Source organism: Platalea leucorodia (genome assembly GCF_965183815.1).
Source record: "Platalea leucorodia genome assembly, chromosome: 6".
NCBI lineage: Eukaryota > Metazoa > Chordata > Aves > Pelecaniformes > Threskiornithidae > Platalea > Platalea leucorodia.
The window spans coordinates 72,879,407-72,896,786 of record NC_138828.1 but is presented as its reverse complement, the minus strand read 5'-3'; the positions used below and the strand labels follow the sequence as shown (position 1 = coordinate 72,896,786).

At 43.1% G+C, this 17,380-nt stretch overlaps 1 protein-coding gene across 2 annotated transcripts in view; it reads left to right on the top strand.

Annotated features, from left to right (window-relative positions):
* Positions 1-17,380, top strand: part of CRMP1 (collapsin response mediator protein 1) — a gene marked incomplete at both ends in the record, with an annotated part of 50,468 nt that overhangs the window by 20,736 nt on the left and 12,352 nt on the right. For both annotated transcript variants that reach the window (XM_082314991.1, XM_082314992.1), the window contains 7 exons: positions 1,168-1,352; positions 2,911-3,075; positions 8,185-8,246; positions 9,904-9,984; positions 13,231-13,299; positions 15,335-15,455; positions 16,535-16,691. In XM_082314991.1, the coding sequence (XP_082171117.1) occupies positions 1,168-1,352; positions 2,911-3,075; positions 8,185-8,246; positions 9,904-9,984; positions 13,231-13,299; positions 15,335-15,455; positions 16,535-16,691 (840 nt within the window). The remainder of the gene's footprint in view (positions 1-1,167; positions 1,353-2,910; positions 3,076-8,184; positions 8,247-9,903; positions 9,985-13,230; positions 13,300-15,334; positions 15,456-16,534; positions 16,692-17,380) is intronic.

Sequence of the window (17,380 nt, the reverse complement as noted above, 5' to 3'; positions counted from 1 at the left end):
TATATTCATTTTCGGTTCTAGCTTGTTGCAATTGGCAATCGTTTGCTGTGTTTTGCTCCGTAGGTGGGAGTTGCATTTTAATATGGGAGAAACAGATTCAGCAGCTCAGATGTCTGGGGTATTTGTTTAGCTGTGGATAAATGTTATTTTATACCAGACGAAAGGAAATTAAGACAAGGACTGTGTGTCTGTAATATGAGATAAACTAAGTGAACTTAAACTACCTTATAGTTATCTCTAAGCCCAAATATATTACAGTGCAACAATGCAGAGACACGGCTTCCACACAGACCCATACCTTTTCCTGTTTGGCACCATGCGAAGTAGACAATAAAAATGTAATGTAGCTTTAAAAGTTAAAGGTTAATTTACTCATAGTTGTGTCCATGAACACACAAAGTATTTTGATTGTAAGTATCTGGAGTTCGCTTATTTATCAACATGGGGGACAGACTAATATTTTTAATAGTGAAAAAAAATCCTGTTTTGAAGAACTGAAGGGAAAAAGATTGCAACAGTTAATTAACATTTTTCCACACAGTTATGCAGAATGTTTCACTGAGTTTTAACTTTTAAGAGGAGGATGAAGAATATGTGACATGGTAGATTAAAGGTGTTTGGGTCTCTTAAATATGTATTTCTGTATCTTAGGATATTTAGATTTCTTTTTAAGGATAAGTTTGCATTGCCTGGTTACAAAGTAATTATAACTCCTTTCTGATGAGCCTTGTGCTTCTGCCATATATTTACAATTCCAGCTTGCTGTCATATTTGATCTATGTTTTTCTGTTTTCATTTAAGAACTTAATATGCAAAACCGGAGCCCCCAAAAGAGCGTTAACTGTACCTATTTGTAATTGTTTAAAGATAGGAATCATTAAAAAAATAATCATTTTTTAATGCTGGTGTGTTACGGCTTCTTTATTGGCCACTAGAGCAATGCAAAGCAGCCCGAGCACACGGCCCCCTAGGCAGGCTCGCAGGTGCTTTGCTCTGCCAGTGCCGTGCAGAGCGGCCAGAGCGGGTGTGTGAGCTTCACCTCTCCTTTGGGGTCCCAGTTCTTTCTGTATGGCCTCTAAGTTCCTCTCCCCTACGTGCCTCAAATAGCTTCTGTCCTCTCTGCTTCTTTGTTTGAGTAAAATAATATTGGCTTTCCTTGCTGCCTAGGCAAATAGGAGAGAATCTGATTGTTCCTGGAGGAGTCAAGACTATAGAGGCTAATGGGCGCATGGTTATTCCTGGGGGAATAGATGTCAACACTTACCTACAAAAGCCCTACCAAGGAATGACTGCTGTCGATGACTTCTATCAAGGCACAAAAGCAGCACTAGCAGGGGGCACCACCATGATCAGTGAGTACCAGCAATACTAACTCTTCCCACCCCAAGCTGAAGCTTGTGTAGCACATGTGGGGATAGCTACAGGAGGTTCCATACCAATTTTCTGAGATCTTCTACAATGAATCTTCAAATTTCTGGGCACTGTGTTGGAGATGCATTCATCATTGTCACCTAGGGTTGGCCTGAAAATGAACTTACTCTCAGAAAGAAACAGCAGCATGGGGAGTTGTCTCTTGGATTTCCCTCTGAAATACAGAACAAGCCCTGAGGGATAATATACCTACTCTTGGGATTTTTGAAAAACAGGGTAATTAGTGCTGTAGGTGTATGGCACAGAAAATCTGACAAAGATCCGCTGTTCCCACCTAGTGACATTTCAGGGGCTTTGGAAATAACAAGATGCTTATTTATGAACTTGGATTTGGCACCAGGAATCGAGGAAGTCCTTACCAGCGATGTCCTCGAGGAACACCTTTCTTGGTGGAAGGGAGAAGTGTTTCTTGTTGTTAAAGACCCTTCTTCTGTCTGCGAGATGGGAGGACAAGATTTATCTCTTTCCTACTAGCAGTGGCTTGGCCCTTGATTAGATGTCGTGAGGCAGTTGTTCAGGTGACATACATGGTCTTAGCTTCCTTGTGCGGAGGAGCTGCCCAGTGGGGTTTTACTCCCACTGAATTGGAATGTGGCTTTTTTTTTGCGGAGTGGTGTTATCTGTTACCTGTGTTCAGCAGCAAGTATTAGCTGAAAGGATCTCTGGCAATAAGCACAAAATGCACTGCTGTTCATTACTTTTGTTACTAATTTTTTTAGTGTATGTTCTTCAGTTGAGGCTTCCTGTGCAGCATTAGGTTTTCAGATGCCACCGATAAGCCCATCCTGCTTTGTTTCCATACTTACTTTTGACCTAGCCCTGCAAAGATAAGTATGTATACATAAGTAGTCATGTCTTTATTTTATGTCAGTACGCATTGTGGCATCATAAGATGCAGAAGGCCTTGAGACAGTGAAGATGCATAGCTGCAGCGCACTCGATCTGCCGTATAGTTGGCTGTGTGTTTGTGCTATACATCATCTCTGTTCAGACGTTTGGCCATATTCCCAGTTCTGGCTGCTGAGAAATCATTCGGCATCTCCATTGATAATATTGGTAAGGCAGAGTGGGCCAATTCAGTGACTACGAGACACTGCTTAATAAGAATGCTTACTGTGAAATACATAGAAATGGACACGTCAGACAATAAATACAGGTAAGTCCAGAACTTGTGGTCTCTTGCAAAATAGTAAAGGGAAAGACAAATGTTTCCTAAACTGTGAGATGTTTGGTTCTACCACTGTGTGTCTATTGATGCTGCAGCAAGCAGGTTGCCAGATCCAGCTTTAGTATAGACTGTCCACAAAGTCTGCTATACCTGAGACAACAGGACCTGGCCAGCATCCCAAAGTTACGGTCTGCACACAGACTGCCTCCAAGGCTGCTGTTTTGGCCGAGATGCTGGAAGGCTACTTACAGGCACTGAGGAAATATGAACAGTGTGCAGTCTGGGTGACAGACACTGACTCTCTTTTTCAGTCGACCACGTGCTGCCAGAACCTGGATCGAGTTTACTGACCTCCTTTGAGAAGTGGCATGAGGCAGCTGACACCAAATCCTGTTGTGATTACTCTCTCCATGTGGACATTACCAGCTGGTATGATGGGATTCGAGAAGAGCTGGAAATACTGGTGCAAGACAAAGGTTAGTGAGTGAAAATTAGTAGTGTTTTTTGTTTTTATTGAAATATCATATGGAGGTGAAATTTTGAAGTACTTTAATGAATGCACCATCCAGAACAGAAATGCACAGGTGCTGGTTATGCTGCCCAAGGTTCTGCACTACCTTGGAGCTTTTGTATTCACTTACTATTGTGTAAAATGGACCTAAAACTGTGCATTGGTGCTAGTCAGCAGCAAGGCCGATGGAGGGAGTAGGTTTACCCCAATATAGGCATGGAAAATTAAGGTGTGTATGTTGTCAGATACAAATGTATCACTTTATGCTTGCTTGTACATGTGGAAATAGGCTCAGACATCGCATACTTAGGTTTTATTTTAAGATAAAACTCAGAGATCAGCATTTAGAATAATCAGCCCAGTCCCCTTAGATCCTCTATTTCATGAATGGAGAGAATGAGACATTTGAAGGTAGCAGTTCAGATTTTAATTAGACTGGAATCTGCCCATTTAGCTGCCTCAAATTAAGCCCCAATATGAAGGGCACATGTGTCTGAGAAACTGTCATCGCAGGCTAGATCTCATTTCTCAGCAATGGCTTAGGATAATTTACCAGCTGAGACTAGATTTCTTTATAAAATATGCCTATATTTTTAAAATAGGTTCAAATTGTTAGAAAAAAGAGAAGCTAAACTTAGGTACCTAATATTGAAAAAATGTCCTGATTTTCTCAAGTGCTTGGTCCCCAGTGGCTTTCCCTGAAGTTACTAGAAGATGCTTTGTTTCAGGACTTAGAAAAACCAGGTCACTTTATTTAGGAATCTATTTAAGAAATCTATTTAAGCTTGATTCACTTCAATTAACAGGTCTGCTATCATGTGAGATGCTGTGTTACCCTATCTGGACTCCGGCTACCACTCCAGAACAGCACAGATAAAGCCTCACATAAATCCTTTTCCATACATGCCAGCTCAGCGTGGCAGCCTCATATATGGAGGGCATCTTGGTGGCATCAGATATGTATGTGTGAACAATTGAATCTAGCCTTCAGAAAATAATAATTTTGATCTAGTTCCTCAAAATTCTGCCTAACAGCATGGATTTTCAGTCCAGAAACATTTTTTCAAATATTTTTCACTTGATACTTTCCTTGAAAATGCATGGATATTAATTCAGAAATATTTTTTGAAATGGTATTTAGTTACCATGAGTAAATCAGAATGACCCTTGTGTTGGGAAGTCTAACTAATATGTGTACGCAGCATCCTTTGTAAGGTGTAATGCTAGTGATGACTTAGATTTGAAATATTCTTTTTATATAGAAATGTACTATCGAAGTAGAAAAATAAAGCAAAATCCTATTTTTGAGTGAGCAGTTGTTTGCTGAGATAATGTGGAGGTACAGTCAGGTAGGGGAATTTATCCTGTATCGCAGCATGCTAGCAGTACCTGTGCTGTATAACCAGATTTTAGGCAACAAAACCCTTCAATCAGCAAGATTACACATTATTTGGAGAAACCGCAGCTGGTGTTACATAATTCTTTATAATATAGGTGATTTTTACAAGGTGATGACATCTGTCAACACTGATGGTGCCAAATCTGTGCTATTTCCCTGCTATCAGTGTTAACATGGATACGCTGCTATGCATTAGCTAACTGTACTCTCAGACAAGTATACTGTGCCTTGTTTCAAAGGTTAGATACTATTTTCCAGAGCTCCCTGATCACAGATGGCTCAGCACTCCCAAATGTGCCTGAGGCCTTACATGAAAAGCCTGGTGCAGACAGTTAGATTAATAGTTTTCTCCAACTATTGAAATGTGAGTTTTCAATATAAATCTGACCTGCCTTTCAGTCTTCAGGGGAAGCAGGCATCTGTTCATCGGTTCCTGAACCGGGATGTGTGACGGGGCCCTTGGTGGCCTCTTTGGTGGCAGTAGCATTAGGAGGTCACCTTTGTTCTCATGGATGCTGCAGTATGTCTCAGGCAGTCAATGTGAATTACTCTCATGTGTTAGGAGATGCAAGGTAAGGGCGAGTACGAAAGCACAAGCACAAGAGGAAATATTTCAGCATGGCAGAGGCTTTCAAATTAATGGATAATATCTGCTGATAATTGGAAACATTTGAGCCAGCTGGTGCAAATAGACTTGATGTCAACGGAGTGACACTGGTTTTCATCAGCTGGGAATCTGGATTGAATTTGTTCTCGGCTGATTGTCTGGTGGGCGAGTTAGCCAAGTAACAGGGCTCAGTTAATCACGTTTCAGTGCTGCATGTGCCTAATACAATCTCGGCATGAATAATAGGGGAGCTTACAGAGCTGCTGTTGAGGTGCGCTGTCATTAGGTATAATTGAATAATTAATCAGTTTTAAATCAATACAAAGCTAATTTAAGGAGACATAGGCTTTGGAACAGCCTGGAGATTTTGTAGAACCAAATGTTGATGATAAAGACTCAGGCTTGTAGCATTTTGGCAGCTAATTTGGGACTGGGCTTCTCCAGTATATGCAAAGGAACAAGAGCCTGAAATGTGTTGGCGAATGCCTCACTCGTTCCTTTAACTACTGCACTTTGTCACTGTTTAAAAAAACCTGTAGCACTGGCTGAAATTTGGAGAGGATCCTGTTGAGTACTGCTGGTGCGAAAGCAAGCAGGACATTAACAAGAATGTAGTATGTAACAAATGTTAAGCATTAAGGTCAATAGGCCATGGACCAGGTCTTTTGAAAAGCCACGTATTTCCAATGAGTAGATCAAGACACCAGACCGAAGAGTCTAATCGTGGATACCTGTATATGTAAATTGGTGTTATTTTATCTTGCTTTCTTGTAAAGGTACTCTCTTTGCAAGGCAGGATGGTTCAAACCATCCCTCCTGTTAGCTGTAAAGGCAGCCCGTGAGATGCCTTCCCACTTTGTGTGTGCCTGATGTGGTAGCTGAGGGCATGGATGTGCATTTAGATGGGAGAACTCTGCTTCTGCACTGTGGGGGCTGTTGGTAAGGGATGGGCTCAAGATCCCATGGCAGGATCCCTTCTACTCTCATTGGCTTCAGGGAGAACATTAACGTGAGTGGGAGCAAAACTCACAGTCGTTTTACCAAGGTCAGAAAAGGGCCCAAGAAGATAAAAAGGCAATAAAAGAAAAAGGAAGAGAATATATATTATTTGTATATGTATCAATGTACATCTTCCAACCACAGTACCCAGAGAAAGCTGCCTTGTCTCCTGTGGGACTGTAATTAAATGAATTACCTTTGGCTAGATCCCAGTGGATAAAGGAGAGCAATAGGTAACCCAGCTCTTCGCTTACAGAGAAATGTGTACGAGACGATTCAGTCCCGTGCCATCACTGAGGCTAGTTGGCATGGCTTGGACCAGCCTTGACAGGTCTCTCGTTGCTTCGTGTGTGCATGGTCACCCGTGAAGAAAGGTGGCTCCCAGGTGCAGCTGACATCTGAGACGCGGTTGGGGTTTGTGAAGAGAAACAGAGCTTTCCTCCGAGGCAGGTCGGGCAGATGCGATCAGAGGGGAGATGGTGCTGCAGGCATGAGGGTGTAAGAACTGACCCCAAGGGAGGCGTAGTCAAGCTTAAAAGTTTTAAAGCAGGGACATACTAAGTGCATTGAAACTGTGTAATGAGGAATAGGCTGAGGGATTACAGTTAGTAAAGGCCATGCATGTTTTCTGGGAACCTGAGAAATATGAAAATAGGAAGAAAGGACAGGCTCACAGGCTGACGGGGCTCCACAGTCCAGGCTGGATTTGCTCAGTGCGGAAGTCGGCAAGGAGGGGCTGGCTCCTGCTTTGTATTTCTCCCCGAGCTGCCTGGCTTTAGCAGGAAGACATAATACCAGGGATCATTTCAAGGTTTTATCCTGTATGTATCCTAGGGTGTTTTAATCTTGTAATTGTGAATAAATAAATTCTCTGTGTGAGTGTGACAGCCATACCCTCTGCCTGAGGATATATCTGCGCCTTCTAGACTCATGAAGGAGTTACATCTTCATCAGAGAGCCTTATTCATTCTGTGTAGCCAATATGTATAACATGAACAGATCTCTTTCTTTGTTTTTCTTTTTGCCCCAGGAAGCACGGTTTTCATGATGGCTGTTTTGAAATGCAGCATACGTGGCTTAGACAGCTTAGAATTTACTTTTCTTTTAAGCTAGAAAACTCTGAGATCAGTCCCTGTACCAAACTGGGGATGTTTTCAGTAGACTCAAGAGTAAGGCAAATTTATAAACTAATATGAATTCAGATGCACAGCAAATATGAACAGAAGAGGTGTGGAATTCCCATTCCGTTAGAATACAAAGTTGTGTAAATAATCAAATCTTTGAAATAAATAGCAAAACTTGTAGGGGTTTGAATACAGTTGGTTCTTGGCAACCGACACTCAACACTAGCATTTCTTACTGATTTCTAAAATTTGGAGTTGTCATCTTTCACAGTTTTGTATGACTGCCAACATAAATCCTTCCATCTTTGGAAGGTGGAAAGAGAGGTATGGTGAGCTGCCCTTGTAACTGGTTTCAGGCTTTGCTTCCACTCCTTCCCAGTGTCTGCCATCAGCTAAGCTGGGTACTTTGGGCAGTAGGTCAAGAAAAAGCAAGTCTGTATGCAAATTCAGATACACATTTCCTACAGCTTCTCAGCACTTTGGGGAAACTTAATTGGATGTTTGTCTATTAAAAAGCACAGTTTCAGGTCAGGCTGAAATGTTTTCCTGATTAGCTAAAGAAAGCTAAAAAGAAAACCAGTGATTCACGGAACCTTTCACAAGTTTTTTTAAACTTTACAAACTTTACATGCTTGCTTTAGCCACTGTCTCTTGGCTGTGATTTGGCTACAAGCAATCTCATTTGCGGTGGTGGCTGGGTTCCTCCAGGGCTGAACACAAGCAATCCACAGAGCCCAACAAATTCCCCCAGGGAAGAGGGGATTCAGGCTTCCAGTCCTAGCAGCTGTAATCCAGCTGTGGAGCCATGCTTTATTTCTGGCAATCACTGGTGAAAAGCCTAGTCCAGATGAACATTCTATGACCTATTTTTCCTGAAGTTTTTGTTCAAATACAATTTAAGAATCCACTTACATGGCAATACCTTTGAATTTTGTCTTGGAACAGGTGTGAACTCTTTTCAAGTCTACATGGCCTACAAAGATCTCTACCAAATGTCCGACAGCCAGGTATTGCTCTGACTGCTTTTCATTGCTCTGATCTGTCCTCTTCTGTGATCTCCCCCCGAGCACTTGAGGAGTTGCTAAGGTTGAATCCCAGAGAAGCGTTCCCACTGACCTGAGTGGCACTGGGGGAAATGTGCGGTGGAGGAGTTTTTCTCTCTGGAGGGTCAGTGCAGAGCAGTGTTGAACATCTGTATGTGTTCCTTCGAGTGCATGACATTCACCTTCTGCAAGGATTATCTGGTGTCTCCCAACATTGCAACCACTCAGCACTGCTCAGGATTTTGCTGTGCACTTTATTTTGCTGTTACCTGTCAAGAGCTCTAGGTCAGAGAGGGAAGAAGAGGTGAAGCACTCAAGGAGGTGGCAGTTTTAAGATTTCAAGAGTTTCTCAGTTGCTGCAAACAGCTAAATGGAGTTGCTCTTTGGGGGAGGTGGCCTTTTCTCATTAGGGCTGGAGATAACAATGAGCTTGTTTGTCCAGGGCTCATTACAGATTCCAGACTCTTCAGCTTTCCCATTCATAAGTATCAGGTCATTGTAAATGGACAATGGCATCTGTTAGTAATAATAATGTTTGCTTATTCAGTTGAGAAAATGTTTCTTTCTTACTTATTCCCAGAGCTATAGCTCTTGGTCTCTTAAATAACTGTTACACCTCCAATCCATGTGGTTTTAATTGGAATTTTAGACATAATAACACATAAATATTCTCTGAGAGGCAGTGCCTGTTAAATTCAACTCCCTAATGGAATTGCCAAGAGAAATACATCAAAATGTTTAATGTGTGGCTAGACTAATGCCTGGTACCTTGTTTAAATGCTCACGTTGCACGCTCTGTATTCCGACCCATTCAATGCTAGCTGAAGTGCCCTAGTGCAGAAGCGGGCACTGTAGAAACCGTGTCTTCAGTATTTGATCTGTGTTTGGAAACTAGGTTCCCACGTTGCTGAAGTCTGGTTTAAGCAGGGAACACGTTAGCTGAATACCTTTTGGAAAGGGAGCTGAATTTCTGTAGATCTATTCTTAGAAATTCTCAGTAAAAGCAATAGGATCAACTATTTCTCTTCTGTATGGATGGGTTTTGAATCTTAGAAAGCAATAAAAAAAGGATGATCTAGAGAAAATACTACTTTTATTTGCAGAATTAAAGATGTTGGTGGAAGATTGACACTATCTGCTCTAAGAAGTTGGTGCAAAACGCCTGAACTTCACAAAAGAGGTGTTTTAGCCATACTAAAAGTGTCTGTAGTCCATGGGAATAATTCCATTTTACATTTGCTAAAACTATGGAAAAGAGACTACTCACTAAACTTAGGCCTGCGTGGGAGGGCGTGAAGAGGTAGCCCTGCAGTACAAGGGGCTGGGGGAGGCACTGCGCCCGCGGGAGGCGCAGCCCCGCTCGGGACTGTTGACCCTGCCTCGGTGCAGAAGGGCAGAGGCTCCTCCTGGGGCTGGCTGGTGTAAGGGGTGGGTCGGTCAACACCAAGCAGCGAAGCTCTGACTGCGTAGAAAGCAGAGAGTGGAAAAGGGAGATATTTTGCTATTCGCCTAGGTAATTACCAGCACAAAAGGAGCAAAACTGAGATGAACAGAGACGTCTGAGTGTTAAGTAATGTGTTTTCCTTATTCAGCACTGTTTCCTTCTTTGTACTACCTGCAGCTTTATGAAGCCTTTACCTTTCTAAAAAGTCTTGGGGCTGTTATCCTGGTGCATGCTGAAAATGGAGACTTGATAGCTCAGGTGAGTGAACTGTCATTTTTGCTTTACTTTGTGAGAAGATAGACCCAAGAGAGAAGTAAAACCCTCCAGTCAGAGTATGGGTAGGAAAAAAGAAACTACCTGGTAAGTGCTTTAATTGGGCCTGATGCCCTGCACACCACTGGTGTACGCCCTGGGATGAGAGGATGGAGGCCCTTCTGCCTGCTTTGGCAGAGCGCCCGTGAGGCAGAGCAGCGATCCAGGCAGCTCCTTGCCTGGGCAGCCGATGAAAACTGGGTGAGGGGGGGAGAAGAAAGCAAGAAGATCTCTTCTGAATCCGGCAGAGACGAGTGAAGCAGAAAAACATAAAGCCTTGCTCAGAGATTTTCGGGACAAAAAGTGGAGCTGGGAGGCTTTATGCTAATGTGTCTTGCTGCAGCTATCAGCATAAGCAGCATAGTGAGTTTAGAGTGGGTGGTAAAGCTCTCAGACCTATTCATTTTTGAGAATATTCTTATAAATCTCTGAAGTTTGTGAATAAGAAACCACTGTGATCTTCTAAATATTTCAAAAATGTGCGTTAAAGTGTAAGTCATGCTCTTTGAAGATGCCTGTCAGAACCAGGAAACTGGGCTCAAATTCAGTATGTTCCCTTAACATGTCCCAGATCCCCAGTGCACTCTTTGCAGGTCAGATCCCTCCTGTAGGTACTGTCCTCGCACTGGAGTGTGCCGTAGCTCTGATCTGCAAGACAGAGGTATCCCAAGGACAGCGGCTGATAGTAAACCTCCTGCTGGTCTTTCTGTAAAGCAGAATGGGCAGGTTTGGGTGGGTATTGTTATTAATCTATACATCTGTGGCAGATGATTAATCTTTTAAGGCTGTTGCAAAGATGTCTCCCTTCTCTGATCCTATGTATGTGCGTAGAGCCCCTCAGAGGTCCATGAGGCTCCCAGTGAGCCAACTGATTTATCTGCTGAGCTCTTTAGCTGCCGGTTTATCTGCTAAGGACTAGGCTGCAGAGCTGACAGGGAAATTACAATAGCTAAAAACTATCCAGTCTTTGAGATCTGGACTAGGAAAGCTACCTTGTCTCATGGTTAAGGGAGGACCTCAAGTGAACGTTTGAGTGGTTGGGCAGTATGTAAGGGCTCTTGCCCACATGGATTTATTTTGTTGTTTTTCCGTCAGTGGGATTCTGTACTTTATTTGCTTGGTAGGAATTTACCACCTCTGAGAGCCGTCTTTCCCTTTTCCCTTCAAGTTTGGCCAAAATAACCACTGGGCTCAAAAGTTACTAGTGAGGAGTCAACAGACACATACACTGCAGTTGTGTCATTCCCCCACTGAAATAAGGTGAAAACCCTCATTTGGACTCAAGAGGAAAAAATAGTTGATTCCCCATGAAGATTAGCATGGTTTAAAACTACCAAAATATATAATTTATAGTTTTAATACACTATAAAATATCCAGTAGAATGAAAATTAATAAGAAGAAACATTCGTCAATACTACTGGAAGAATGGCAAAATGAAACAAATCAAATGGCAACCGTGATGTTTTGATATGTTCCCCATTAAAATCAAGGTGCACTCGTGGAATTGCAGTTACATTTTTCTTTGATCAGCTTTAATATACAGCCATGGAATATGAACATACAGGACAGAAAAATTATTAGGAAAAGAAGAAGTAGTAAAGAAATGTAAATTATGTTATACATCAACATATTTCTTTGCCATTGCCATGTCTCATAAAATCAGTCTTTCCTTATGCTTTTATTTAGAAGCGTTATTTGGGTAGTGAAAAGAAAGCTGCCTGCAGGGAGGTTTTGCAGGACTATCCTGTGTGAAAATCCGAATTTGATCTTATCAAACAAATATTCTATCTTATTAGCACTATCAAATCCTCTTACAGTGGGTAATTTTATCATATGATCTGATTTTATGATTTCCTTCAAGATACAAACCTATCCTTCTTTGTGTTCCATTCCTTGCCATCTCGCTATTTTTTGTATTATACAGTTGCAACTTTATTTTTTGTTGTATTGTAATTATCTGAAGTCTTTAACTGGCACTGTTCAGAGCTGTTGCGTTAATGATTCAGAACAGCTATTTTTAAGAATACCTATGAAACATTATTATTTTCTAACCAAAATAATCTTAATTGCGGAGTCAGATTAATACATTCCTATTAATGCCTCTTCAGCCTTGATTCATTGCAGCAAAGGCAAAGGTATATGTGAATATTGACTTGCTCAGGTTTTGTTGGAGTGTGTTGGTAATGTGTGAGCTTTTCACCCTCGGGGACCTTGGATCAAATATTTATTAGATAACACAGTAAAGTATGTTTGGTAACTTCATCCTGGTCTCTAGGGGACATTTGTCTGTATCACAGAGTCATTACATTTGTTGAGCTCAGCCCATCAGAGGCCTGTGAGCAGGGCAGGCCGCGGCGGAGGTACATCCACAGCTCTGGTCCTACTGCTCTGCTGGCAGACCTGCACCAACCTCAGATCAGAAGTGGCTGACCACCATTTTCTACAAAAAGGGAAATATATTCCAATACCAATGCTTGACCTTAAATTAAAAGTTAGGTGAAGCTTTTTGTCTATTTTAAAAAAATTATCTCTGTGCTCTGGAGCTTGATAGGCACAGATTTTCTGACAAACCCCCATTGGTCCTAAGATGGGCCTTTTGGTGTGGACACAGTCCCCTCACAACTGGAGGGCACTGTTTTCCTTTCATGAAAACATAATTTTAGTGATTCACTCTGTAGGGAAAAAGTGTTACAGAAAACTGGATGCCGAAGGCAAGACTTTTTTTGATGAAGTGTCAGCAATGCTGAAAGTTTAACGAAGATAACAGTGCTTCATGGATTGCAGCCAGAGAGGAACTTGTGCGAGTGAAGAAAGAATTGTGGGCTGGAAATATCTGTAATTACTATTTAGTATATTGATTGAAACCTGTTCCCTGGGTTGGTGTCTGGAGAGCAGAGGAGATTTCCGATGGTGCAGCCGAACGGCTCGAGGCACAAATATGCTCTATCGCATTGCAGCAACAGATCTTCCTCTGAAATCTGTGCTGGCTGCACGGAGCAGGTGCCAGGGTGGCATAGGACCAGTTTATAGCCAGTGTTTTCAGTCCTCCTCCCCTGGTAGCAGGCTTACGCAGCTGCGTTTACACAGACGAAAAAGGGGCAGTCAGACAATATGGCTGTTAATCCGCCAGAGGATGCCTGGTGCAAGGGTCTCATCCTGGAGTGGTTGTCAGCATTTATCTTATGTTGCAGGAACAAAAGCGTATCCTGGAGATGGGAATCACCGGACCCGAGGGACATGCCCTGAGCAGGCCCGAGGAGGTAAGAGACTTCACTCATTTTGTCGTTCATGGAAATATTTTGTTGAGCATGTAGGATTGGAGCTTGGCTTCTGTATGTGCAGATGATAGATGGGTGCGTGGGGAAAGGCAACCGTCTGCTTCTCCCATGGCCTCTTCCAGCATTATTCAAAGCCTTGAAAAGTCCAGGTCCCCTTCAGGCTGCTTGGTTTCCTGAAATACCCTTTTGCTGCTGCAGCAGGTGTGTTCCCTCGGTCCTTGTACGCTCAGGAGTCCCAGCTCCTGCTGCCCTGGGCACGGGTGTGCATGTGTTTTTGAGTGTGACCCTTGTGATTTGATTCGTGACGACAGAAAAATGGGCTTATCGGGGTAAAAATCAGCAGTGCAGCTTGTGGGTTAGGCTTTGGAGTAGTTGCATTCATTAAAATGCTTTGGCTGAAAACCTCCTATGAGATGTATGTGTATGTATATACCGTGCATATGCATACACCCACATATAAATCTACGTTTATGCCAGCAGATACATTTGTAATAGAAATGCAGGCTATAGAAATGCAAATATGTGAGAACGGAAAGATGCTGTGAAGCAGCTCAGTTTATGCAACTCTCTTATAATAAAAACCAGGCTCTGGCAAGGATCATCTTAGGCATCTGGAAAGGGTTTCTTTAATGAGAAGGAAAAGGTGGAGACATGTGGATGTCCCTTAATGTACACAGTCAGACCGTTAATGGGATGATGGAGGGCAGTAGTGGGAAGTGACTGCTTTCCTTGAAGACTGGAGAGACAAGGCCCTGGGGATCTGAGGCTAAACTTGAAGAGATTGTTGTGGTTTGCAGATCTTTATAGAACCTCTCCCCAAGGCAAAAGGAATCAGCTTAATTGGTCACATTCTTCTATTGAACTGTTTATTTACTTTTTCATTTTGCTGTTTAACTTCCACCTAAATTATTCTAAAAGAATGGAGTTGTTTCCTTTTAATGTGAACAAAGGCCTGAGGTAAATCTGCATTTGCAGTTTCCAGAAAGGAGTATTGCATCTTTCTGAGTGTGCATCTGACCACCTCAGCCCCAGCACTGAGGTACAGAGGTCCTGCCTCCTTCCCTGGTCTTCTGCGGGTGCGTTTGGGCCTTACAGAGCAAATGTTGTGATAAAGGTCCTAGGTAACCTGAAGCAACAGTGTGATTTAAGAAAAAATATTTTGCAAAACTGTGGAGAATTAAGCCATGTGGTTTTGGAAGAGCTAAATTTCTCAACTTTTCTAGCACAACTCTTGGAGAGAAATTTCTGTACCATTGAGTCAGTATTTTCAGTCACAATGGAGTTTTAGGTCTTAAAATGCTGATACTTGAGTCCATCTGGGAAGGAGGTATAAAACTGATGAGCTGGGAAAGGAGTCTCCAGAGCCCCTGGGAAACACTGCTCCTCTGTCTGAAGACGACTGCTTTGTGTGCCTGCGTCCCAGATGGCTCCCTGGGAGGAGATTGCCTTTATGCTTGCTGACAGAGGGGACTTACTGGGCGATGCTTCAAAGGCTTTTATGGATTATGGGCTAAATTCAGTCCATAGTGCTGAAGTTGCTGTTTGAGAATACTTTACATTCACTGTCATCTTATCCTTATGTAAAGATTGCATAGGGTAAGCTGCCAGGGAGAGCTCAGAGATTGTCCCCAAGCTGGGGCAATGTTTCCTTGTTTCGTTCTCCTTCCAACTGCAGGGTAGAAGTCTGAAGCAGAAAGGTGGGAGGGAGGTAGGGAGGACCCCCATCAGTTGCTTGAACGTGACCTTTCCTGGGGTGCAGGGAGCCAGGGAGCTGTATTTGTGCCGGGGCAGCTGTACCCCATTAACGGGTACAGCCTGGCTGTGGTCACTCCTAACGCAAAGTGTCTGAGGTTGGGTTAGCTCCCTGTTTCCCAGCACTGCATCTCTCTCGATGGAAAAAGCAGAATCAGCCCCTGAAGAGTTCTTGTTAAACAATGAGAAATATGGCTTAGTGCTCCAGTTCATTTTTTCTTCAGTCTGCTTTTACAGTTCACTTTTTCCTCCTTGTTTTCTTCAGCTTGAAGCAGAAGCAGTTTTCCGTGCCATCACCATTGCCAGTCGAATAAACTGCCCAGTGTACATCACCAAGGTGATGAGCAAGAGTGCGGCTGATATCATTGCACTGGCCAGAAAGAAAGGTAAGAGACTTCCTTTTCTCCCCCAAACTCATTTTTTTGTTGAATAGAAGCTCAGTGGAAAAACCTGAACATGACCCAAATCACAAGATATAGGGAGAGGTTACCAAAGAATGGTAACACCATCACAGACCCAAAATATTTATGGCTGGGAAAGATGAAGGGAAATCCTTCTACATTTTTCGGTTGAGAAACTCTCCCCACAAACTGTCCCCTTGAAGATTGTGTTGTAACTCTTCTTTATCCTGTCTTCCCTTTTACCTTTCCCTTAGACTGCTGTATCTCTCTCCTCTCATGGGAGGGAGATACTTTCTTCCTCACAGGGTCTAGCACATCCTCTGTGCCTTTTGGGGGTTTTTCAGGGTATTACCCTCTGAAGGGTAGCTTGGGCAGTGAACCTCCTGTTAGAGATGCCTGGTGCTCACTCCTGGCCTTGCTGCTGGAGGCTGACCCCAGGGACTGCGGGTTGACACTGCTTGCTGGGGCCGTGGAGGGATCCAGGTTACAAAGCACCCAAAAGGGACTTGTGAGCCTGGGGGCAGCCGCTTTCAAAGCTGCATTTGCGAGTCAGGACTGTTCTGCTGGTTGGTGCTACAAAGCTGTGAGCAATATGGAAAAGCCAAAGAGCAAAATATCGTCTTGATATTTGTGTTCTTGAAGACTTGGAGTATGGTGCCAGGGACCATATGCTGCTATCTGCTGGTGCTATGCCCAACCTGGGAGTAGTAAAAAGGCATCTGTCTGCTGGAGCCCATCCTCCACCTAAATGCACTCCGAAGCAGAGCAACGTAGAGAATGTGGCTGTGATTAAACCAGTACAAATTAAAACCAGATATGAACAGTCTCCTGGATTAGAAGGGGAGCTTTATAAATATGCTGATCAAAAGCATGTGTAGCTCAGAGAGCCTCCTGATTAATTTTTTATCATACAGACAAAACCAGGGCTGCTTAATTTTCTGGGAGCTACGCTGGCCATGTAGCAATACGTAAATTATACATGGCTGCATGCAGCAAGCGGTATAATGTGCTGAAGAGACAGAGTGGATTGTAATCAGTTCCTGTATATCTTTGCTTTCCCCAAGGTCCCCTTGTTTTTGGAGAGCCGATCACTGCCAGCTTGGGGACAGATGGGACACATTACTGGAGCAAAAACTGGGCCAAGGCTGCAGCTTTTGTGACCTCGCCACCTCTGAGCCCTGATCCTACCACTCCAGATCACTTAAATTCACTCTTAGCATGGTAAGACCTTCATTTTTTTTACAAGCTGGCGGTCAGGGAAGTGCAGAAACCACATGCAATGATGCATCTAGGGATCAGCTCAGTTTCCTTTAGACCAGTCTCATACATGAAACAGCAGAGAAGGGACCGTAGAAAACCAGGGATGGTTATACCCCTGTGTTTAGGCTGTCAGCCAGGTGAGCAGGGATGGTCTCGGCAGCTCCTGGTTAGCATGTTAGAGAGGTAACTGCTGGTTATTCAGGAATTAATTCTTTTTCCTTCTGCTTTTCAAGTGATTCCTAGTTGTACAGCTGGATAGTCTTTAGCCCAGGACTTCAGACTGGTTTTCTCCCTAGATCTCTGTTTCCTCCAGCCAAATTGTTAATATACGATTGGATGGCAGCCTCACCATCCAATGTAAGCAACAGCCTGGTGGATAGACCCCCATCTGTGAGAACAGACTCAGTTTTAAGCCCCTGGTCATATCTGGCAAGCACAGCTCCTGAAATCAGGGTTGTCCCTGAATGCAGAGATACCTGGAATCGAGAAAACTTTACTGGTGCAAGTTTTTGGCAAAGCTGGTGCAGGGCTGCAAGCTGTGAGCACTTTTGAGAAACAGGCTGTCCTAAACTAAATTGTAGGTGTTTGTAGCAGAGTTCAGTGGTTTTAACTCCTGTGTATTACAAAGTTCTGACTTGGTAGTTTGCCTT